This window comes from Tachysurus fulvidraco, chromosome 13 (genome assembly GCF_022655615.1).
Source record: "Tachysurus fulvidraco isolate hzauxx_2018 chromosome 13, HZAU_PFXX_2.0, whole genome shotgun sequence".
NCBI lineage: Eukaryota > Metazoa > Chordata > Actinopteri > Siluriformes > Bagridae > Tachysurus > Tachysurus fulvidraco.
Window position 1 is genome coordinate 10,426,849 of NC_062530.1, and position 25,292 is coordinate 10,452,140.

Here is a 25,292-nt window from a genome sequence, read left to right on the forward strand (position 1 = left end):
ACACAGGCAAAAACAAATCCAGATTTGTACCTCACTTTATTCCTTCTAGTTCAAAATGACTTTGAACATGTCTAGGAAATATGTAAATTAAATCTGATTTAACCAAATGAGTATAGAAGAATAACATTTCTTTGCAAAACAGGCCTTAAAATCATTGTAAATTTTATTCAAATTTTCAAATGGGACCAAACATAATGGCTGAAACTATGGAGATATTGCATGTTTTCAGTATACCTTGCTATTATTTTATACATAAAATAATCTCATATACCAGGTTTGCTTAAAGGTGTTTGTTATCTACAGTCATATGCAAAAGTTTAGGAACCCCTGACAATTTCCAAGATTTTCATTTATAAATATTTGGGTGTTTGGATCAGCAATTTCATTTTGATCTATCAAATTACTGAAGGATACAGTAATATTTCAGTGCAATATGCATCAAAATGAAATTAGACAGGTGCGTAAATTTGGGCACCCTTGCCATTTTGTTGATTTGAATACCTGTAACTACTGGTAACTACCTGTAACTACCAGTAACTTTGAATAACTCAGAACTGCCAATGGACCTGCGTAATAAGGTAGAGGAACGTTATAAAGCAGGAAAAGGGTATAAATGATTTCATTCATTTTCTACCGCTTATCCGAACTTCTCGGGTCACAGGGAGCCTGTGCTTATCTCTGGCGTCATCGGGCATCAAGGCAGGATACACCCTGGACGGAGTGCCAACCCATTGCAGGTATAAATGATTTAACACTTGAAAATGCCAGTCAGTTCTATTCTAAATGAATTTTTTTTTTTTGCCTTCCCACTCATGCTTTGTTTAATGTGTGCAAAATGTCAGATATTTCGCCAACCCTTAAAATTCAAGTGATAGAAAATTAGATTAATGATTAAACACACTTTTAAAATGGGACAAGTGAATGTAGTTAAAATGATTACATTTCAACTCATGTTCAAAAGTAATTATCAGCTCTTTCTGTAAGATTTTCTTGACAGTTTTCATGTGACTGCTGAAGCCATGGTCCACAAAGAGCTTACAAACATGTACTCTGCTCATATATGAAAGGTAAATTATTAATGAGAGGGGTAAAAAAAAACTTCCAAGTCAAAGTAAAAAATAAGTACAATAGACCACCAAAAGGTAATATTTACAAGTGGAGAAAATGAGGAAACACAGTGACATTACCAAGAATAGGACGTCCAAAACCTGTGGAAGGAAAAATTGAAATACTATCAGGAAGAGACCTACAGCAACAATTAATACGCTACAATAAGAGGAATAGCGAAAAAACATCAGGCCTGTGCTGAATACTCCCCGTATGCAACATGATTATCTAGTATTCCAGGGTGCTTTGTTTGTTTGATATAAGGTGGACTCACTCTCTCAATCATCTTCTACCGCTTATCCGAACTGCTCGGGTCACGGGGAGCCTGTGCCTATCTCAGGCGTCATCGGGCATCAAGGCAGGATACACCCTGGACGGAGTGCCAACCCATCGCAGGGCACACACACACTCTCATTCACTCACACACTACGGACAATTTTCCAGAGATGCCAATCAACCTACCATGCATGTCTTTGGACCGGGGGAGGAAAACGGAGTACCCGGAGGAAACCCCCGAGGAATAGGGACAACATGCAAACTCCACACACAAGGCAGAGGTGGGAATCCAACCCCGACCATGGAGGTGTGAGGCGAACGTGCTAACCACTAAGCCAATAAGGTGGACTTAGTTTCATTATTTATATTTTTAAAAAATCAATAAATGTAATGTAAATATAAATAATAGCACATAAAGCTCAAAGTGACAAAATCAACAATTTTCACAGCACAATCAAATCCAAGCAAATAAAACCAATATTCCAGAGGGATTCTATTTGGTTCTGAGCATAAGCTTTATTTAAGTTCAATTGTACTAAGGATTATCTCTAAAATCAAGGGCGGGTTACAACATGAACCACTAAATATGCTAAGATCTAATCTTATTGAGAGTAATTTGCACACAAAACAGTCTCAGTTAATATGGTCTGCTGTCTGCATGCACATACTGTACACACACACACACACACACACACACACACACACACACACACACACACACACACACACACACACACACACACACACACACACAAAACTACATTTGGAAAAGGTTGCCAGATTGATGCGAATCAACTATGCAGTTTTGACAGCAGATGCCACCAGTAGTCACTGCAAAATAGGTTAACATACATATATAAGCACAGGTAAACCAACATAAGATTAAAAAGAGTTTTTAATTTTCCCCCTATCCATTAGACGGTATTATTGTAGTCCAAAGGGGTTGGTGATTAGAGGCAACAGGGGCAGGTTTAATCCTGACCTTAGGTTTTAATGTGTCTGAGGTATATTTATCTCTGTAAGTATAACTTCTATGTCATACACTTGAAAAACATGCCAGTAAGTGGACTAGCTACAATTGATTGGCCTTAGGTTTGACAAAGTATGTGTGTGCACTGGTGATAGACCGGCACCCTGTCAATGTGTATTCTTGCCTTGCGCCTCAGATGGTAGAATGATGGCTCAGGGATTGATGATTACATGAATGAATTCAAATCACAGCAGTGCCAAGAAGCCATGTTTGCATCGATGAGCAAGACATTCATCTCTCAACTGTTCAGTTGTATCCTGTGTTAATTTCAAGTCACATTGTTTAACACCATTTGCCAAAAGAGCAAATGTAAATGTTCCCAGGATTGGCTCTGCAAAAGTCTGTCTTTGAGATAAAAAATGTAGAAGTATCCACATTCTATCACAAAGTGGTTGGGTATTGTGATATTACCTTATACAAAGTTATTTATTACCTCTGGAATTATTTATGCTTTTGTTTATTATTGAAATACAGTGAGGATTGAAATACAGAGCAATGTCTGTTACAAGTGTATCACATTCTTGATGTACTGGAAAAGGGCATGTTTGGAAAAGTACTAAAGTGTGTAGAGTGACGGAGTGACAGAGACAAGACACAGAGTGACGGAGAGATACAAGGTGGCTGTGTTTTAGTTACAAATGCCACTGGGAGCCAATTGATCAAAAATGAGCTGAAGCTGATTGGTACAACGTTACAACAACAAATTCAAGGAGAGTCATATAGTTAATTTTTTAGAGGCTTTTTGTGACACCACTCAGCACTACTTGGTATTTGAGATGCTGGAGAAAAACTTATATGAGCTACAGTCCTACATCCAGTCTAGGTTTGGAAATAACTGATCAAAATATTTGTCTTTCTGTCTGTATGTCTGACATACCCAGTGCAAATTCCCAGGGTGTTTTGTTGCTAAGCATACATTTAGCACATTTAGCATTTTTGGAAATTATCCTCTAGTGACAGCTTTCTGTATTTTATGTGTGCAAGTACAACTATAGAAACAATGATGTGTTAGAATGAATGCATTAATATAAACTTGTGTTTTGAAGTTAGACTTGATGTTATAGAAAATTAATCAATACTTTCTGACCAGTCAGTCTTAAGATTTCAAGAGTATTGTATAAATTAAAATAGAAAACCATAGAAAAATAATCAAGATACATCACTGGAAACTAGACATGTTAGCTAGCATGTTTAAACAATTTAAAGGTGCTGTGAATGTTGGAAGATGACAAAACCATATGGAAATTCACCGGTTCTCACAGATGTGGTGGTAAATTAATAAATTGCAGTATGGCTAAAAATAGACTGCATTTACAATTTACATGGATCTCTAATAAAATCTTGTTGTGTTTCACCACACAAACATCATCATTGTATTTAACTCATGAGCCTTTGGAAAATGTGGACATCAAAAGATGTGCAGGAGCAGGCTGTTACATTCACCTTCCACTTTAATAGGAACATCTTTACACCTGCTCATTTATGTAGAAACTCAGATTTCACACACAACAATCTGTAGTGTTTACACAAAGTACACAGGAAGTCTATAGTAGATCAAATAATCACTTTTTACAACCATGATGAGCAGGAAAGCATCTTAGCATGCACAAAACCACAAACCTTAAGGTGCAGGGACAATTATAGGAAAAGATCATATCTGGTTCCACTTGTCAACCAAGGACAAGCATCTGAGGCACAGACTCACCAAAATTAGACTCAGCAACATTTTTTAACTATGTAGTTTTTCATCTATCATGGAGTCTCTGTCCATGATAGCTTCAGATTCCTGTTCTAGGCTGAAATCAGTAGAACCCACTGTGGACCTCTTCTGTTGTACAGTAGTTCATCCACATCAATTTAATGTTTTGTGCATGATCAAATCCTTTCCCACTCACCATAGTTTTAAGAAGATTATTTGAGTTACTGTATCCTTCCTGGCATTTCAAACCATTCTGGCCATTTTCCTCTGAACTCTCTCATCAACAAGGCATGTGAATCTACACTTAGTATGTTTCTGTACTATATAACCTCTCGAGACTGTTGTGTGTAAAAACCCAGGAAACTAGAAGTTTTTGAAATACTCAAACCAGCCCAACAGCCACAAACATCATTTTATAGTTAAAGTCAAAGCACTTACACCTTTCCCTTTTCTGATGTTTGAACATTAACTGAAGCTCTTGATATGTCGCTGCATGATTTTTTTTCATTGTGCTGCTGCTACTTGATTGGCTGTTTGGATAATTGCATAAATAACCAGGTTTACAGGTGTTCAAGTTTTATAGGATGGCAATATATATTTACTGTATATGGAAACTAATCACACACATAGTGATATGATCAATATGATTGATCATTACAGTACATATACATAAAACATTTCTCTTTGATTCTTTCAGATTTTACAGAGCTCCAGAGATTCTCTTTGGACTTCCCTTCTCTGAAATGATAGACATGTGGTCCCTAGGCTGTGTGATGGTTGAGCATTATTTAGGATGTCTCATTTATCCAGGCAAATCTGAGCTTGAACTAGTGCGCTACATCTGTGAGACTCATGGCCTTCCACGTTTTCATCTGCTGAACACGGCCAACAAGTCCAATCTGTTCTTCCAACTTACCAAAGATCAGCATGGCGCATGGAGACTGTCAATGCAGGGTCCTAATGTAGAAATCACTGAGCAGCATAAATATATCTTCAGTTCTCTGGACCAGCTATGCAGCATTAATATCACAAAGGATAACAAGACATCCTGCAGTCAAGAAGAGATCATAGACTGCCAAAACATGGTTGAGCTTATCAAACGAATGCTGGCCTTCATCTCCCATTAGTGAATAAACTCAGATGGAGCCTTGAGACACTCATTCATAACACCTACACATCTTGTCTCCCCAGACACACAAAGTTATTATGATCTGTCACTCCAGGAGCTGCAGAAAGCACTGATACAGAAACCATCAACAGGCCACAGAGACTGCAACCTAAAACCAGAGGTAATGATACAATATACAACAGACAAAATCTTTTCTGCCAATACTTTTCTGGTTTGTTGTCAATATCTCATGCATATTTGCAGGTTGTTTTAATCAAATCGTCCAATTAAGTTGATCTGTTGTATAGGACTTGATGTTGATATCTCTTAATGCATACTTGAGGCTCCGATGAGACTCCGTGGGATGGTCAATTGAGTGATGACACCCTTTGGGTTGTCAAGTGGGTGCCCTACTTCCTTGGTGTTTCACTGATAGGCAAGTAACACCTCCAGAGGGTTCAGCAGTGAATCCCAGCATCCAAGGTTCATGCCCTAGGTGCCATCAACTCACTTGAAGACCCAGGCGGAGTCTTTTCTCTTCACACACAGCCACTGGCTTCCCTTTACCGCAGCCATGGAGAGGTCTTTGACTGCCTGTTGGTGGGTCTTTCCTCGCACTCCCATCTCCCTTAGTAGCCTGGATGTTGAGGTGGCTACAAACCCTCTGCAGCCTACTTCCACTTGGGGTACCTTCACATTCCAGCCTTGTTGTTGCGCATCGGTTGCAAGTTCAGCATACCTCAGCTTTTTCCGTTCATAGGCCTCCTCCACTGCACCCTCCCAGGGCATGGTGAGCTCAATGATGTAGACAAGCTTGAGCAAGGCTGACCACAGAACAAGGTCTGGTCGCAGGTTGGTGACTGCGATTTCAGCTGGCAAGCAGAGTTTCTTGTTCAAGTCTTCAAGCAGCTTCCAGTCCCATGCTCTGCCCAGCTGACCAGACTCTGGTCTTATGGTGGTGAGGTTGGCTTAACCCTCACCCTCCCGAACAAATGGTGTTGGCTGCCACTGGGATGACAGGGGACGAAGGGCATTCACGCTTGTCCGTTGACTTTACATTACTGCAGAAAGACATTTCAGCACCTGGTTGTGCCGCCAGGTGTAACGGCCTTGGGTAAGGCTGGTCTTGCATCCCACTACAATGTGCTTCAGTGTTGTTAGACTTGGGCATAGAGGGCACGTGGGGTCTTCAGCATACCATTGGCTTAGGTTTGCGGGAGAAGGTAGGACATCGTATGCAGCCTTGATGGTAAAGCTTGCCCTGAATGCCTCCATCTCCCACAGCTCTTTCCAGGAGATCTTCCTCTTCTCAACTCCTTCCCATGCCATCCACTGCCCTTGCTTTGCCTGTGCCACAGCTTGGGTGCACCTTCTTGCTTCCACCTCCCGATGTACCTCCTGAACCACCATCTTGCGGCTTTGAGATGGAGAGTCCTTGTTCCACACTGGTGTACTGGCCCCAAATCCAAGACCACTCCTCCCCTCCTGCACTCGGCCCACGATATCCTTGTGTCTGAGTGCTGCCTTTGCCTGCTCAGTTGCAGCCAACGGGGTCCACGTCCTCCCGGTGGCCAAGATGGGGGCAGCTTGGGCTACAAATGGATTGCTTGAATCCAGTAGCATCATCTCCAGTCTGACTTTGACACACTTGTACTCCTCTACCAGTCTGGAAATGGGCAGGTGTAGCATCCCTTTGCCATATATGTCAAGGTTTGAATGTCTATTACAGCTATATATTTACTTTATTGGAGGTGTACATGCATTTGCTTGTTGTGCATACTTGTTGTGAATAATGTTTTTTTGCAGTAGACATGGTATGTCAAAATTCTGACTTGTTATCTTATATTTCCTTTTAACATTTCAGCAATTTTTCTAGCTTTAAAGAGTAGAAAAATATCAACTTTTCCATTTCCAGTCTTCAGCTGTGTAGGTTTTTGAGTCTGTGCCCACTGTAGCCACAGATGAAGTAGAAGGCGTCCGAAACCGCTTACTTCCATACAATAATTAGGCGAAGTAGTGATTAGGCGGTGGTTTTGTACGCAGCATAGTATACCATCTATCAAGCTGATGCCTCGCGTCTCTACTTCTAATGACTTTTTATGGCGGATGGCAAACCAACTTTTGGTCCATTCACCACCACCAACTGGACTGGAGTGTGAAGCACTATTAAGCAGATGACGCCGCACATCTCAATCATCTTCGCGTCTTTTGACCAATCAGCATTCAGAAGCAAGATAAGGCAATCACCTATTTTTTTCTGGACATCGATAATTCTGAGCTAAGTTAACTAAGTTTGTTTCTAACTATTTTATGCTTTATAACTTGGATACTAGTTGCTAAAGTTTGCCAAATGAAGTGTAGACTGTTAGTAAGTCAAGTAAGTTTGTCGTGATACATTTTTAACTAACGTTACCGCATCGGACTTTTACCAATCTGTTATTAAGCTTGTTATGTAAGGGATGGACAACAGCAACTGACAGGCAAGGCCCTTGTACAGACCGCAGTGTCTATAAATGAGGCCCGCAGGGACATATTAATCTAGGAATATTAATTTTTAAAACATTTGAAATGTCAGTCACGAAATAGCGTTCTGTTTATGATGTTATTTAAGGCTGCACACGCCATCAAGGATGTCTTATCTAAGAAAAGTAACGTTAACCATAATTAAAACGACTTGTTCCTCATGTGTAAAATTTAACGGTTAAGGGAGATCAGGGCTGGTTGTCTCACGGGTTGGTTGTCACATTGCTTATTCCAGACACACTAGGTGGCGCTGTGGTAAAATCTTGATATCAATCTGTCAGCCTTTGATAGCTTACTCATTTGCACTTGTAATTTTGCTGAGTAGACACAAAACATTGAGGTGAGGAGACAATTTTTTCTTTTCATGGGTCAGAGTAAATTTTCATGTTGGTGTTGTTTTTGTGTTGAGAGCTTGTAGGATATTAGTCATTTAAAAACAAACCACTCATTAAAATCCAAAAGTAGTAGCTTTATTTTGAGTCATATTTTAGCTATCAAGTAAAAGCCATGTGGCAGCTAGCTTAGCATGTTTGTCAAGAAGTCAGTTGGGGATGGTTGTCTCATAGCTTGCAGGGTTGGTCGTCACATGTTTTTTTTTTTTCCAACTGAGAATCTGCAGACAGTGATATATTGTGTCTTTGTTGGTAGAATGGTCAGGAACTTCAAGAGAAAGACAAACAGGGGCAGAACACCAGCAGACATTATGCTTTTGGCTGTGAGGCAGGTGAAGCTAGAAGGCAAAAGCATATGTAGCACAGCTAAAGAATTTGATATTAACTACATTGACCCGTTACTGCCAGAAAATGTCAAATGATGACATCCAGGGTGAAGCTACCACTTTTTCAGTGCCAGTTGGCTATAGAAAAAAATCGCCAGATTTTCAACGGTCGCCAAGAACAGCAGCTGAGAGATTACATAATAAAAGCTTCTGAGATCTATTATGGTCTCTCTCCCAAAGAAGTATGCAGTCTGGCTTACCAGTTTTCAGTGTCACAGCAAATTAATAGCAAGTCCAGTGAAGTATGGCTCAGATGTGTTCGCTGCCAAATGTGGGCATACAAAGATTGTACCCCTGGCAATCCAGGGGCATACATTTGTCACAACTGTGATTCTTGTGACTCTGAATGAAACACAACCTGTGCTGCGCAGGGTTTCCTACTTTAGTTCAAATTGTTGAGTAGTGGACCTTTTAAGACTGTTGGTCTGTTTGTTTTTGTTTGTTGTTAGGCAACTTACATAATGAATTGATAATAAAGAGGTTTTAGCACTAAAACATATTTCATTTTATTTCTCAACACAGTAGACAATTCAAGTAACTGATCACCCACTTTAATCCCATTGTTTAAACATAAGGGGCATTGATGACAACTATCATAGGGGTGGTATTCATATTAAAACTTATTTGCAGTTTCTAGCTTAAAAAACTAAAAAGTTACACATTATCTTTTTAGATCCCAATTTATCACTGAAATCCTATTACCTCGTGACAACCAACCCCGTAATGTGGTTATTTCTCACATTGTGTCAGAGTGTCTTTGATGGTTAATTACTTCATGTTACAATACATTCTAAAAGTAAAAAGTATACACATTTAAAGCCAAGACCCCAAGTTTTCATGTAGGAATTACTGCTGAAAGATTTTTTGAAGATGAGCAATTCATGCATGAGTAAAAATTGTGACAACCAACCCTGGTCTCCCCTACTGTTCTCAAATGAGACCGGCTCTATTTTTGCTGCGCTGCTCACGCTCAATTGAAGTGACAGTGCATTGTTTATGGTTTAAATGCTAGTAGATTGACACGAAAAGTCACATTTTACAATAAATTCATGAATGTGATGGCAAGTGTGTTTTAAACAGTCATGACTGAGCAATTTAAAGAAAGCGATAAAATATTTAAAACACACTGTTGCCAGACGTCTGTGCTATCATCTCTGCTCTGCACTAAATGAATCCTCATCTATCTTAATAACCTTAAGAGAAACAGATAAATCTAAAACTTATGCTTGTACTGTTGGAGGGGAACACGAATGCATCATGCTGTCAATCACTGAGTGATCACTGAACCCCCTTTTTTATCATAAACTTCAGAGAAACAAATTTGATAATGTGCCATGGGCTTTTTATGTCTATAATTGTGTATTGTGTAAATATGTCTAAATCTGTCATTACATGGACCAGAACAGCACGAAAACAACGTGGAATAACAAACTGGCCCTCGTCACTGTCAAGTTGCCCATCCCTGCATTAAACTTAACCATAAACTGGCAGATTATTTAAATTTGCTGGATATAGTTGGAATTGGCCCTAACATTGTTTAATGATGATGGAAAAGGAGCCATGAATCCAGCTGATATCTGGACAGTTCTTTTGCAGAATGAGAGAGCTCAAAGAGGATGATGCTGTTTATGTAGCACAGATTGAATCAGGGCTGAGGTGCAGATGGAGCTGGTTATGGCTGAAGTTTGAGACCAAAACAGAGGTGAAAGTAGTGCAGTACAGCTTTCCGCTGTCACAGTATTTTAAAAAAATTGACAAGGCAGGGTACGCAAAATGCAGCCTCTGCTCGAATGAAATTAATTACAGCAACAAAGGTTCTCATGCCCTCTTGGCACACTGCCAAACCGAGGTACACCGGCAAAAAGTGTGCACTATAATGACTATGTACACTAATGTATGTGTGCTTGTTGTTGACCCATTTCAGTTGCTGAAGCCATACATTACATGTGCCAAATACCTTCAGAAAAAGCTGCCTCTGCAGAGCAAGACCCTGCAGTGTTTGTCTGCCATTGATCTGGGTTTGAATTAAAGAAGCTCACACAAATGTTGAGTCACATGCTGCCACCTGATGCTGACACTCACCAGGAGATTCTTCATTATAGTGTGGACCAGGTTTTGCCCACTTTTAAAGACGGAGATGATATTGTGTAATGGTGGGCCTCAGTCTTTGAAACAGGCAAATATCCAGGCCTGAGCCAAGCTGTAAAAGCTGCCTTGTCCATTTTCCATGGTCCCTTGGTGGAATCGTCCTTCAATCTGATGGGTGACATCATAGACACAAGACGCACCAGCATGAGCATCACTACCTTCAGTTCCATCCAGACTGTGAAGTTTGATGTCTAGGAATCAGAGTGCCGTAGAGATGTTCAGGAGGGTTGATGTCAAGTTTGGGCCAGTGGATAAGAAGCTATGCATGAACATCTGTTCTGCAGGTGGAAAAGACAAGGCCCAGCGAAAAAGGAATTTGATGGGAGTCAAAGAGAGAAGGTTGGAGTTTGACTGCCAGCCAACCACAAGTGCTGCAGAAAAATGACTTCAAGCCGCAAAGGACGAACAAAAAGCAATAAAGAGACACATTGCTAAATAACGGAAACGGTCACTTGAAAAGCTTGTGGTGCCAAAAAACAAAAGAAATAGCAATATTTATGTTCATCAATTTATTAAGGTTCCAAGGCACTTAAAGGGGGAGGGGGATTTTATTTTTAACCTTGTCACCTTTTTCACCTCTTGTGAGTTTGCAGGTATGTTAGAGAGCTGAGGAATTGAATGTAGAGTGTTAGATCAGGAAATGCCTAACATTTGAAATCTAAGAAGTAAAAGATTTGAAAACACTGATTTGACACCCACACAATGATTTTATGTTCATGAAAGGTGTGTTTATGAGCTGAAGCAGATATGGACAAAAATATCAGAAATAAACAAGGATTGAGAAAAAAACTCTAGAACTTTGCATTATCATTGTTGTACTCGTGCCCCTTGTTCGGGGTCACCACAGTGTATTTTTTTATTTGGCACAGGTTTTACGCTCATTGCCCTTCCTGGCGCAACCCTCCCATTTTATCTGGGCTTGAGACCGGCACTGAGAGTTTGATCTTCAGTGGGTGGGTCAGCTCCCTGCCCAGGAATCAAACCCGGGCCTCAGCAATGAGAGCTTGTAAGTAATTAATGAAAATCTGGGACTGATTCTCAGAATAGGTTATACAGGAGTTTTGCTGGAAAAAAGTAAAAAGTATTTATTCACCAAAAAGAAACACACACACACACACACACACACACACAAAAATAAGTTCAAATGGTAATGCATTTCAAATTTCAAATTTAAGGCAGCTAAATGACAGCAGCATAATTATTCTGACATTTTTGGGCATCAGTGACCAGGCATCAGTGACCAGATTTATCTGAGAAAATAAAAATTGATACCAGTTTTAATTAAAAGCATACTAAAATATTAATAAAACACACACATCTACCCCAGTACAGGTTTTATATTCCCTCTATTACAATAAAAAATGTATTGATGTATTGTGTCAAAGTGCAAGTGTATTATAATGCTATCTGTAACAACTGAGTCATTAGAAAAAAGGTAGTTAAATACATTTCCATTTTAGAAGTGAATACAGGATATAAAGTTAAGATGTAAAGATTCCCTAGTGAAGTTCCCTCAGTTTGTAAGGTTCATTATGTGTTAGGATTTATGTAGTGCAAGGAGAAAACAGTCAGTTGTGTACTGGACTGAGCATCGTGTCCTGTGCTTCAAGCTCGCTTTTTTCCCCATTGATTTTCCTGTAGTTGCTATTTTATTGGCCATTCTTGTAACTCAAGCGTGGATGGGTAGATAAGTGCTGGATTGGCAATTATCACTGAATTCAGTGACAAAAAACAAACAAACAAAAAAACATGTTTCTTTCATTATGTTACATCAGCTTGCAAATTCTCTTTAAAGTAAATGCAAACCAAGCGTGTAAATCTGAGACATCATCACTTCAGCCACATTGTTCCAACTCCATGTTCATGGCTTGGTGGCTTTGACGTTTATGTGGCTGCATTAAAATAACACTAGAACATAAGGGACTTTAAAGGGAGCGCCCCCTGCTGATTCTGTTATATTTCACATATCTGTTCGAGGTTGCTGTTGTGGTTGAGTGGAGTGCTGTAAGAAGAATCCCAGTCTCTTGTGAACACATCCTGCAGCTGTTCTCTCACTGTGGATTCTGAGGATGAGCTTGAAGTCTGGTTCACCACTAATGCTGAGCCTGCCGTGTTCACAAAGTAATCACCGGACCAGTTTGATGTTCCTGCACATGATGGAAAGAATAAAGAAAATTGGATTTCTAATATTATCCTTGCATTCTATAACTTCATGGATGGATACAGCATCCATAATGCTGTGCACCATTTAATTAAACTGCAACATGTCAAGCCAAAATCTCTCGGTCAACTTCCTCGACAAGTTGTAGATGTTTGAACACTGAGTAAAACAGTTTACCATTAAAATTCTCTTGGACTGGCAATAATACCCATCTTCTAGATTATTGTCTAGATTATTCTCATAACTAACTGTGATTAATAAGCACCAGCATGCAAATATTTGACCAAATGCTGAATATTAACTAAATATGTAATTGAGAGATGCAGAATTCCATACCTATATAGGCAACTCTGTCTGTCACCATGTACTTGTTATGGTTCACACGAGCAAAGGGTATTTCCTTTTGACTCGGGCTGCTGGGAACAATGAAGATTTTCTGCAGATAAAACAACACCCCCCCAAAAAAATGTATGAGTTCATATGGTAATCATGTAGTTTGGACAGTATCTGGTATTTGTTAGGCTATGCTGATTGTAATATCATGTGCATATAAATGTGATTTCACCCTATTATAATAATGTTTTTAGAATGCCCTCACTGACTTCCAACCACAACTTAAAATTGCACTTACAGCACAGGAGTGGCTTAACGAAAAAAGACAATAGTACACAGAAAAATGCAAAGACTCTGATCTCTGACTGCATTCATGATGACTTGATCCCTTGATTCTCCAAGAGGTCATCCAACACATTTAACTTGAATAAACAGAGTAATGGAACCAAGGCTGGTTCCAGCCATTTATATTAGGGTGGGCTGGTACAAATAATAGATGGGCAATCACTGGTAGTGCAAGCCCACCCAACACCCCCATATCACATGTCATTTTCCAGTACTTAAAACCATGCAAAGCAAATACATCCTTCTATGGGAAACAGAAGCATGCATCCCACAGAACAGAGAACTGCAATCCTTGGTCGTGTACAATATCTGGAATTATTCAATGAGCGGAATATATTAAAGCACTAGCTAATATTGGCCAAGATGGGTCATGATTCATATGATATGGGGCTAAAATAGCCAAGGAATGGGGCTAAAACAGCCGAGAGACAAGTCTTGTTGAGGACTGGGAAGGAGCAGTGCTTGTGGAGGGTAAACTGGAATTAGCTGTAGCGGGATGACACACACTCCGGGCGGATAGGACATTAGATGTCTCCGGTAAGACCAGAGGCAGTGGATTGTGCATTTACGTTAATAAAGCTTGGTGCACGAACTCTGTTATTGGTGGGAGACACTGCTCAGCTAACCTAGAGTTTCTCATGGTTAAATGCAGACCGTTTTATCTACCGTGGGAGTTCACTTCCACCATTATAACTGCAGCTTACATTCCCCCCGATGCTGATGCTAAGCTTGCTATGAAAAAACTTTATGCAGCCATCAGTAAACAACAGACTGTTCAACCAGAAGCTGCGTTTATTGTTGCGGGTGATTTTAATCACTCAAACTTAAAGGCAGTGCTCCCAAAATTTTACCAGCATGTTTCCTGTCACACCAGAGGGAACAAAACCTTAGACCATGTATACACAAGCATGGCTGGGGGTTACGTTGCGACCCCCATCCCCCACCTGGGACAGTCAGATCACATCTTTTTGTTCCTCACCCCCAAATATGCACCCCTCATCATTCGAGTGAAGCCATCAGAACCATCAAGGTCTGGCCCGCAGAAGCAGATTTCACACTCCAGGAAAGGTTTCAACACACAGATTGGAGTACATTTGCATCTCAGGCCACCAGTGACACTCACACGGACATTGACTGTTACACCTCCTATGTACTGGATTACATCAATACCACCATAGACAGTGTTACTACTCAGAAACAGATCATCACATACCCAAATCAGAAGCTATGGATGAACAAGGAAACGACTACCGCCCTGTAGCACTGACACCCATTGTCATGAAGTGCTTTGAGCGGCTGGTCCTGGCACACCTGGAGGACTCTCTGCCATCCACATTGGACTCTCACCAGTTTACCTATCACAGCAATAGGAGCACAGAAGATGCAGTTTCCATGGAACTGCACTCTGTGCTCACACACTTGGACAATAACATGCACGTATGCTGTTTGTTGACTTCAGCTCTGCATTTAACACCATCAACCCCATCCAAGTTAATAGCCAAATTAGTAGATCTGGGGATTAACACCACAACATGCAACTGGATCATGGACTTCCTGACCAACAGACCCCGGCAGGTTCGATCGGGCTCTATCTGCTCCAACACCATCACACTCAACACTGGTCAGATTTCCTCGGATATCCTGGTGAACTTCTACCGCTGTGCAATAGAAAGCATCCTAACTAGCTGTCTCACGGTCTGATATGGGAGCGGCTCTGTTGCAGAGCGCAGGGTATTGCAGCGGGTGGTGAAAACAGCCCAGCGCATCACAGGGACTCCACATGGACTGCTATAGAACAAGCGTGTGTAAAAAAGTGCTGAAAGGGGGTACAGGTTTCTGATTCTGTTCAAAGTACAAGATAATTAATTGTACAGCATCACTGAGTTGTCACTCACCACCTGTATATCCAGGTTACTCTCTGACTCCTGTACAGATGCAAGAGAGAGTAAAAATGGGAACATGACTGCAGACATGCTGTTCCAACAACTGATCAGTAAACGCACATGAATGGCTCTCTCGAATGCCACACGTCTCAGCTCAGTGTCAATAGCAGCCCAGTATCTGGAACACAAAAAAGGTCAAAGGAACTATGATTTTACATACTGACAGTTGAACCGCACAAATAAGAATAATTCTTCAAACAAAGTCTAATTTATACATTCTAATTATACCCCCGTTTTATATTTCAGATGAAACCTAGGAGTGGCTGGCCAGTTGAAGCTCAGCAGTCCAGAGCTCAAAGTGAGCTCACATGTAAGATTATACGGATAATCCCTTCAGCCAAATCAATAAATGTAAATATACTCGGTGTTCATGGGAATACAGTGTTTTTGTGTACTGGATGTTTGGATGCTGTAAACTCCCCCAACCCCACTCTGGTTTCACTCAGGTTTGTTGATGGTGGAGTTTTGGCCCAGTCCACCCTCATATCTGTGATATCTTCTGGTTCTCTTATTTAGTTATGCTGTCATAGCTAGTCTTACCGAAGTCCCTGCTTTTACTCTGAAAACAATGTACACTGTCATTTACTATTACATGACAATAAGCTATCTAATAGTCTGTCTCTCTCCCACTTGCGCTTGACCCCTTCTACTCTCTAAACCTGCCTCATCCATCCTGATGCCCTACTTCTAGTCTGAGATTTCACTTAGAAACCACTTGCTGGTAATGTCTGCACAGTGACAGACTAAAGATGCATGAGATTACTGTGGAAGCCATGAAGCCACGAAGAAGGCTTTAGACTGCAGTTGCTGCAAACAGATTTGTTAAGATGGCATTGGACTAAAATTGCTAGTATAGCTTTATGACTGCAATTGCTACATATATTGCTATATACTCATGTGTCCACAGTAGTCTAGTTTTTTGTAGTGAGTATACTGTGATTTTTTTCCCCTCTCAGCCTCATACACACCCATCCTAGAGGGACACCCCATAGGCACCACCACACTCACTAATGCATAAAATATGCATCTACATGTAATTTAGAGCATTATTAAAGGTTGCTTATGTGTTATCAACATTCCAATTTATTATAAGCAACAAAAGACAATCAGCTGATAAAACCCGTGCTCCAGGTCCCATATTCATATAACATTTAAGGCTAAATGTAGCTCTTAAAGGTATAGTTCACCCAAAAATGAAAACTGTGTAGTTTCTTTCTTCTGTTTAACACAAAATATGATATTTTGAAAAATGACACAATTTTCATTTTTGGGTGAACTTTACCTTTAAGAGCTACATTTAGCCTTAAATGTTATATGAAAATGTTATATGGGACCTGGAGCACAGGTTTTATCAGCTGTCAATTTTCAATGTACATTTAAGAGTGAACAATAAACATTTGTTCAATTCTATCACCAACACTCTTTCACTGCAGAATATTATGAACTGACTGAACTGGTAGTTTACAAAGCTTTCCAAATACATTTGTACTCGGGCTGTGGGTGAAATGTCACCCGAAGCTGCTGTAGCTTTAGGCGCAGGATTCTGAAAACACTCAGAGTGTAGTTTGAGTCTGCTTTCGTTTCATATCTTCTTTTATATTACTTAGTTAATTTCAAATTTGTGCCAAAAAACCCAAGGAAGCCCCAATGGTCCAAAAACGTTAGTGATTCGCAATCGCAACCACAGTCTGTGTTCGCAACACAGACAGGGTGAATTTATGAATGAAAGTTCTGTCACAAAACGATATTGTTACGTATCCTCACGCTTTTTAAGTGGGTATACGGAAATTCTTGGCCTTTCCTAGTGGGTATACGTTGTATACCTGCGTATCACGTAGTCTACACCACTGTGTGTCCATCAATAAACAGTTAATAACTTCAACAAAATAGACTGCACTTTAAAACTAGAGTGAACTTCCTAGTTAGACAATTGCACAATAGTTTACAGGTACAGAAGGGAAATTATGTGTCAGCCAGATGAGGATGGGTTTTGTTTTCTGGTTCCTCTCGTGGTTTCAACTCAGATTATTTTTCCTTGCCACCCTTGATGTGGCTTGCTTATTATGGATAAATGTATACATTTATAAGTTATATCATGACTATATATATTTTTGTAAAGCTGACTTGTAAAAATGTCCATACTATACAAATAAAAATAAAATATATATAAAAATACCATACTCCAACTTATAGAAGATCAGGAGCAGTTCCTCATTTACCTTCTGTTTATTTTGTTGGTTTAACCTTACACTGACACCTAGTGTTTGAACCGGAAGCTCTCAGTTTCAGTTTTCTTCATAGTTTTAAGTTTAATAAAGCTTGCAGGTCATGTAAATATAGTGGAAGGCCGTTGTTAGGATACCTCAACAGTAAACACAAACCGTGCTGAACAGATATTATCTTTCCATAAAGTCAAAGATTACGCACACCTTTTAGGATCTGAGAACTCCATAGTGGGCAAGTAGTTCATCACAGCAATGTAAACAAACTCCTGTGCATCATTAATGATGCTTAAAATGGCCTGAAGATCTGGAGTTCGCCCCTCAGCACACAAAGAAGGAGGAGCACTCTGCAAAGATATAATAATATAGAAAATATCACCAGTTCAATCTATTTGAAATTATAGATAGTTAATGATACATATACTGATTTAATGAAATCAACAAGAAATAATTAAACAGTCAAATATGTTGCTATGATAGTAAAGGATAATGACATCATGAAAAATGCTAATTCTATTTGTAGAGCATGGATCAAATACAGGATTTGTTCACTAATTGTTCCACCAAGCTAAAAAAATAAAATGATATGCATAATTACATTATAACAATTATGTGTATATACAAATGAATAAAAAATGAAAGGAAAACAGTATTTATGTTATACAGTAGGTGAATTTTGCTGGTTTGGTCTTGTTACTGTGAATCAATCCAAAGTTATTATAACTGATCAACTTTATCTTATGATGAAACATTTTGATCGTGATGGGTAGCGTGTGCCCCATTTACAAGGAATAGCTTTTGTAGTAAAAAAATGATGTAAATAGGTTATGGCATTAACTGTCCCAGATCTCTCACAAAATAAGTAACACTTATGTGAGCTTTTGATATAACATGGTAGAGTTGTTAGAGCTTTCACTGCAGAATATATGCCAAGGTCGCTTAGGATGTTCTGGTGGCTGTTTTAATTTTTTTAACGTCAGTGTCATGTATCTCTAAGTATATTTTATGTTTACTAAAGCCATTCCAAACACCACAGATCTCTTACCGACAGGTAAACTCTAGAGTCTGTCCCATTGATTGGTAGCTGCATAGGTGTGTCTTTGTTAAAGGCTGTAGCATATTGGCTTGGCCACGGAGCAGGTATTGTCTTGCTGTTGCCAAGGAACCAATAAGCTTCAAATATTTTCCCAAGGTCTTCAGCAAGGCATTTACAGTCATATACCACAGCACTTAGCTCCTTCACCTGAGAATAGAGCCAAACTTTAACAGAAGTATAACAAAGAAGATTGAAGGGTGTGTATGTGTGTGTTGGGGGGGTTAATTAGGACTAATTGTCTCAATGGGATTCATTTTGAAGAAAATAAATAAAAATTGACTAAAGCTCTCAGCTGAGGGTTAGAGAACCAAAACAAAAGTATAACACATTATATATATTATTGAAATTAATGAAAATATACGATGTCCCAATGGTCTTCTTTACACAAAAGGGAATTCTTTGTAAACACACATAGACAGGCCTTTTTAATACTTTTTTTTATTTTGTCAAGGGCATTCATTAAGCATATCTGAAAAAAAAAATTCTAATAAAAAAAATATTTATTTATTTGCTAAATAATATTAGTTGACTTTATGGACTCATTGTATTATGTAAAAAGGCAAATCTAAGCTCTGTATGGCTTTCTCTGAGTGTGTAACCCAAAAATTGTTTATTTCACATACCTTTAAAAAAAACAATACTGTATATATAAACACAATTTTGGTCTATACATGTTGTGAGTTTTGCACTGGAGTCACAAATCTAAAGCAGCCAATATGGTAATTTTCCCAAAATCTTGCAACAAATGACATTATGATCCCTGTAATCCCATTTAGTTTAAATGAATGCTTGTGTAACTAAGCAGGGATAATGAGTACTTACAAACTGATCTTTAAAGTAGAACTATACTGTAACACCCACAAAAATAAACGTCCCAAGTACAATACTACCTTCAAACTTTAAGAGCCAAAGGTTTGCAGGCTGGCTTAACGTTTTAAAAGAGGCTGTCCCCAAAATTTAAAAGCATTCAGATACATCATGAAGCTTTGTTTCCATTTCTGCAGTAAAGTCACACAGATTTAGGTGAGACAGACTAGTTAGGTTAGCATTGTTGCAAAATTAAACTGCTCAACTAAACTGACTATTTGAAACTTTTCCTATGTTACTATGTTATTCTAATATAATATAATAATGTGTCATAATATTTAAGTAAAATAATGAGCCCAGAGATTAATGGGCATAGTGGTTCATGGCTAATCAGATGGGATTTGCCCTTGATGTTCACGACAATTTATGTTGGAATTAGAAACGTCTAACTGATGCTACAGCATTCTTAACCTCTCTTACCAAGGGCAAATAAATAATTAAATGGCCAAAAAGAAAGACATGCTGTATATAATAGTCACCTGAGTTAAGGATCTCCAGTCCATGTTGGCGCTACCGATGTAAATGTGCTTCTTATCAACCACCCAGAACTTAGTGTGCAGCACACCAGATGTTAAATCTCGCATGTTTACATTCCTCACATCAGCACCTTATAGACAAAACATACATCAACCCATTTAACATATCTGCTCAAAAGGAAACACACACACACAAAAAAAAATAAACTTCAATAAAATAAAATTCAACTCAAACTTCTTAACCTAGTTTCTAAAGAAAAAAGAAAGAAAGAAATCGCTTTTAAAATGTTTCAGGCTATTCTGTGAAACTGTGTTTGGTTTTTATGCTATATTTTCAAGAGCTTTGTTTCGAATCCTAAGTGTGTGTGTGTGTGTATATATATATATATATATATATATATATATATATATATATATATATATATATATATATATATATAGAGAGAGAGAGAGAGAGAGAGAGAGAGAGAGAGAGAGAGAGGAAGACAAACCAGCATCAATGAGCATCTTGAGGTCACGAGATGACTGACTGTCCTGAGGAGTATTCACCGCAATGCGCACAGAGATTTTCCCAGAAAGCTCTACGAGTTCCTGCATGATCTTCTCTCCCTGTATTACAGAAAAAATAAAATTCTGACTTATAATTTATAATTAAAATTAGAAATTAGAATCATAATTTATTATTCTGAAAGAAAGGCGATAGACAGAAGAACAGATAAGGAAAAAAACTCAGATGGACAGATGAACAAAATATTCTGGCAGAAAGACAGATAGGTAGAAAAACATTCAGACTAATAGAAAGACAAACCTGATTGGCTGTGGGCTCGTGTGTGTGCGTGTCTTCGTTAGTGAGGGTCCAGTAGAAGGAAGAAATGTCCAGACTGCTTTGTGCCTGTGATAAGAGACCCCGCCATGCCTCATAGATGGATGGATGACTAACAGACGAGTTGAAATCCATGCCCACTGGGATGCTCTCCACCAGAACCAGTCTGTAAACACATGACCACCCACAAACACACGCGAGCAATATTTTCTCTCTATTTAATAGTACCAATATGGGGAATAAACAGGCAAAGAGTGTTTTAGAAAGAGTGTGTGACACAAAATACAAGAGGACAGAATACATGCGTGTTTTCTTGCCTGCATTGGTCAGTACAGCTGTGCATACTGGAAGCATTTATCTTCAGGCGAGATGTCATAATTGAAGGAATAAGGAGTGTTTGAAGGCTAAACATCATGAGCAGCACAGCAGTAAGACAGCCGATGATCAGAATACACCTGGAATACTACACAAACACACACAAATGTCAAAATGGACAAAGAATATGATACACTTGTCATGATACTTCCTTTTCTTGCTGTAAAGTTACCAGGTGGTAAAGCAGGAAAACTGCATGCAGGTATTTTCATGTTCATCCTATTTAGTTGTTGTGGCTAAACATTCTCATACTGATGTAAAGGATTTATTTCATCATTTAAACTTACTGATGCTAGCCCAGGAACATGTAGTCTATCCAAAGTTACACAGTGGCTATATTAGTTAGCCTGTTTTCTTAAGGCATCTCTAATAGATTGGACTAAAAATTATTAATAAAGTTTAGTTAAACAAACAATGCGACTCACTCATAATGATATAATAATCGTTATTTTTTGAGTAATAATATTCTTCAGAACAATCATACTTATGTTGCTTGTATCTTTTTACAGATTCAAACAGACTTGTGTCTTATGTTGTATTTGTACCTTCTGAAGTTTCAGAAGACTCTCTCTTTTACCAGACTCCATCTGAAGAGAAATGAAATCACCAAATTAACCCGAGTTTGTACACAAACAAATAATACATAATAAATAATTAGTTTACTACTTGATAATCCTCTGTTGGCACATATTTATCGTTTAAAGCTGATATTTTAGACTTATTCAGTACTTTATCACATACTTTATCACATCTGATGTTTTTCAAAGCCCTTAAAAATTCCCATAGCTGCAAATTAGCAAAGTTTTTTTGTAAGATGACAAATTCCTTTATTCATTGGTCTAATCTACACGTATCACATAAGGGTTCTAAATTTTACTACTATCATCTATAGACAAAAGCAGGAACCTCTCCTCTTCCCAAATTACAAATCAAAACCCTGCAGTAAAACTGTCAGAATGCATCAAATTTAGATTTCGACGCATCATCCTCCCAACACATTCTCCCAGCCATGATACAATTATAAAGAGACTATGGAACTTTATTTTAGACTTGCACACAAAACTGTACCTTCTCATATGCTATATCAGACTTCATGCTTGCAGACATCATAGACACATCAGAGGCAAAACAGGAATAGATACTAGAAAGAAAAAGGTCACAAAGTCACTCAGAAAATAAGCAGACACCTTAACACACACACACACACACACACACACATACACAGGAGGAGGCTGAATCTTTAAGAAGATATAAATAATATACTAAATTCTTCTAATGGCAGTAGAGCGTTTTTGTATTCAGCTCCCAAAGTTTGAAATAGTCTTCCTGATGGTGATCGGGGCTCAGACACATTTTCTCAGTTTAAAAGTACTGTATATTAAAGACCTATCTCTTCAACAACCTCCTCATGAATACACAATTATCAAATAACTGTATATTTATAATCACACCCTCCAGTGTCTCCCAAATAAGAATGAGGTTCCCTTTTGAGTCTGGTTCCTCTCAAGGTTTCTTCCTTTTCCATCTAAGGGAGTTTTTACTTGCCAGTCACCTTAGTCACCTCAGGCTTGCTCATTGGGATTCAAACACATTTAAATATAAGTCTAATATTAATCTTTAACTTTACTAATCTTTGTATAATATTAAACTTTTTGTATTATCTTTTATTTATGTTCTATAATGCTGCTTTGAGTCAATTTCCATTGTTAAAAGTGCTATACAAATACAATTTGAAGTGAATTTAATAGAATATCTAAGTCAGAAGATAGAAGAAGAACCATCTACCTCCTTATTTACTTTACCTTACTAAAGTTCATTAATTTGTCTCACTTTTAAAGGAGTTTCTGTGTGTTCTGCTCAGCAAAGGCAATTCTCACAATTTCAGTATGCAACATGTGCCATTCAAAATGGTTTAGAAATCTGACTAGTACACTCCAGGGCATTTATTCAATTCAACAGAATAAAAAGTTGATAACAATTAACCTGAAACAAAATGGAATATATAAAATGGTGCATCCTGAATTGTTTTATTTCTTTAAATCACTTAAGCAATATGTTAACAGTAACAATAATATTAATTTATTCTTATGTTTAGTTACTTTGAACAGTCCCTTTTTTTTTTGACTCTCTCAAAAACAAAGTCCAGCTTGTCAGTTAGTAATAATATAGAAGGGTACGTTAGATGTGATAACATGAAGTAGATTATACTTGCAATAATGTGCAATACTGTTTTTTTTGCACATGTATGGTGTAGAAGGGTATGTTCATGGAAACAATGTGATTTTCTATAAAAATAGTGCAGCAGGCAGCCAGCTTACAATGCAGAAAGTGCTTGAGAGTGTTTTTTGATGACTTTGCACTGTTCACACACACACACACACACACACACACACACACACACACACACACACACACACACACACACACACACACACATCTGAACCACAATGAAGCCTAAAAGAGAACGAGTATTTTCTAGTCACTGGGAAAAACATGAAGCAAGAGCAGAGGATCGCTTCAGTTTTTAGTCATGAGTCTCGTGTTACCGCAGCACCTCATGACAGCTGTAGTCCAAATCAACCTCAAGTCACTTGTGCCTGATAATGAAACTTATTTTTATGAGGTTTGTTTAACCACTGGGATATTTTGCCTTGAACATTAAAATGCAGGTAAACCAATAACACTGTAAATTTGTTTAGTACTACAACTTAACCAGCAGCATTTAGTGTGCTATGTATTGAATATATTTTGTATTTGCCGGGTATCTACTACAAACCATTTACATATTGTTGTATGCAACATGATAGGAGAAGTTAGTTATGAAAGTGCCCCCGTGGCAAATTATATGTACAGCTCAGCTTTTTTTTTTTTTTTTGCACTACATGTATTTCATGAACACACTTGAGTCACCCCGGATGTATTGATTAAAATGACAAAGCTTCAGATGTACGCCACATGAAAAGAGAAACCAAATGATGGTCTGAATCCTGAATAAGCCAATGCTTTAAACACTGATCAGTGAGAACTGAGTAAGAAATAAACCCAGTCATGTGTCTAATATAAGACAATAAATAGTACAATAAAATGAGATGTGCTTAATGTATATAAAGTCTAATGTGATCAAAATGATCACAAAATATCAATGATCTAAATATTGATATTGACATTAAATCCTTCATTTCCATCCTTCTTCTTCATATGTCATGGAGCTATAAAGTGCTGTTTAGTATAAGAAGATATTTCCAAGAATATTTCCAAAACTGAGCACAGACTTGATTGGCTTTTCCCCCCTAAACTATTACATACCTTAAGGAGGTAGATCCCTGACCCTTATATACTAACACACACTATGTATACACCCATAAGGCTATATGTTTATTTACACTAGATACATAACTAAATACATTGTTACAGTTTGTTTACATCTTGAGTCATTTAAAGAAACAACAGTTTCACCTTTACTGATGTTTTCCTGTACGGTGAACAGACAGACTTTCCTGTTTGGTCTTCAGAAAATGCTCAGAAATTAACAACCACTTACAGAAACAGAAAACTGAAGCAGTTCTGCGGTTCTGCAGTTTTGTTGCACCAACATATGTTTCCGTTCGGCTTCCTCACTAGTGCACGTGTGATCATGTGACCAGAGTTAAAAACGCCGACCAATGTGAGGAAAGCAAGTCCAACGACGTCATAATGCTTTTACGTCACTCCATAGGAAAACGTCGACCGTATATTCAACTGTTTTCAAAATAACAGCAAAGACTATATATAACTTATAGATAACTGATAACTAGATAACTGAATTTCTTTTACGCTCCAGTTACTATATATAGTTTTGTTGTATAGTATAGTATTGTTTATAGTATAGTCTAGTCTAGTATAGTATAGTATACAGTAATATAGTATAGTATAGTATTGTTTATAGTATAGTCTAGTATAGTATAGTATAGTATAGTATAGTATATAGTAGTATAGTATAGTA

At 38.3% G+C, this 25,292-nt stretch overlaps 1 protein-coding gene across 2 annotated transcripts; it reads right to left on the minus strand.

The window, feature by feature from the left end:
* Positions 1–11,375: 11,375 nt before the first annotated feature.
* Positions 11,376–24,959, minus strand: pld3 (phospholipase D family, member 3). Of its 2 annotated transcripts, XM_027140295.2 has the most exons (12): positions 24,852–24,959; positions 22,379–22,451; positions 21,856–21,897; positions 21,253–21,398; positions 20,921–21,101; positions 20,604–20,721; positions 20,116–20,243; positions 18,719–18,916; positions 17,881–18,020; positions 15,404–15,569; positions 13,167–13,266; positions 11,376–12,816 (listed from the first exon to the last, which is right to left on the minus strand). In XM_027140295.2, the coding sequence occupies exons 1-12, from the start codon at positions 24,944–24,946 to the stop codon at positions 12,623–12,625; spliced, it is 1,581 nt and encodes a 526-aa protein (XP_026996096.2). In that variant the 5' UTR covers positions 24,947–24,959; the 3' UTR covers positions 11,376–12,622. The 2 variants fall into 2 exon arrangements, with proteins under 2 accessions (XP_026996096.2, XP_047678600.1); XM_047822644.1 differs by lacking the exon at positions 18,719–18,916.
* Between the last annotated feature and the right edge of the window lie 333 nt (positions 24,960–25,292).

Coding starts and splice junctions, on each gene's coding strand:
- pld3 (XM_027140295.2), bottom strand. CDS start 24,946: ATGATCACACGTGCACTAGTGAGGAAGCCGAACGGAAACATATGTTGG. Junction 21,102..21,252: donor AGCTGTACTGACCAATGCAG/GCAAGAAAACAC, acceptor ATGTGTTTACAG/ACTGGTTCTGGTGGAGAGCA. Junction 18,917..20,115: donor ACTGGAGATCCTTAACTCAG/GTGACTATTATA, acceptor CTCTATTCTCAG/GTGAAGGAGCTAAGTGCTGT.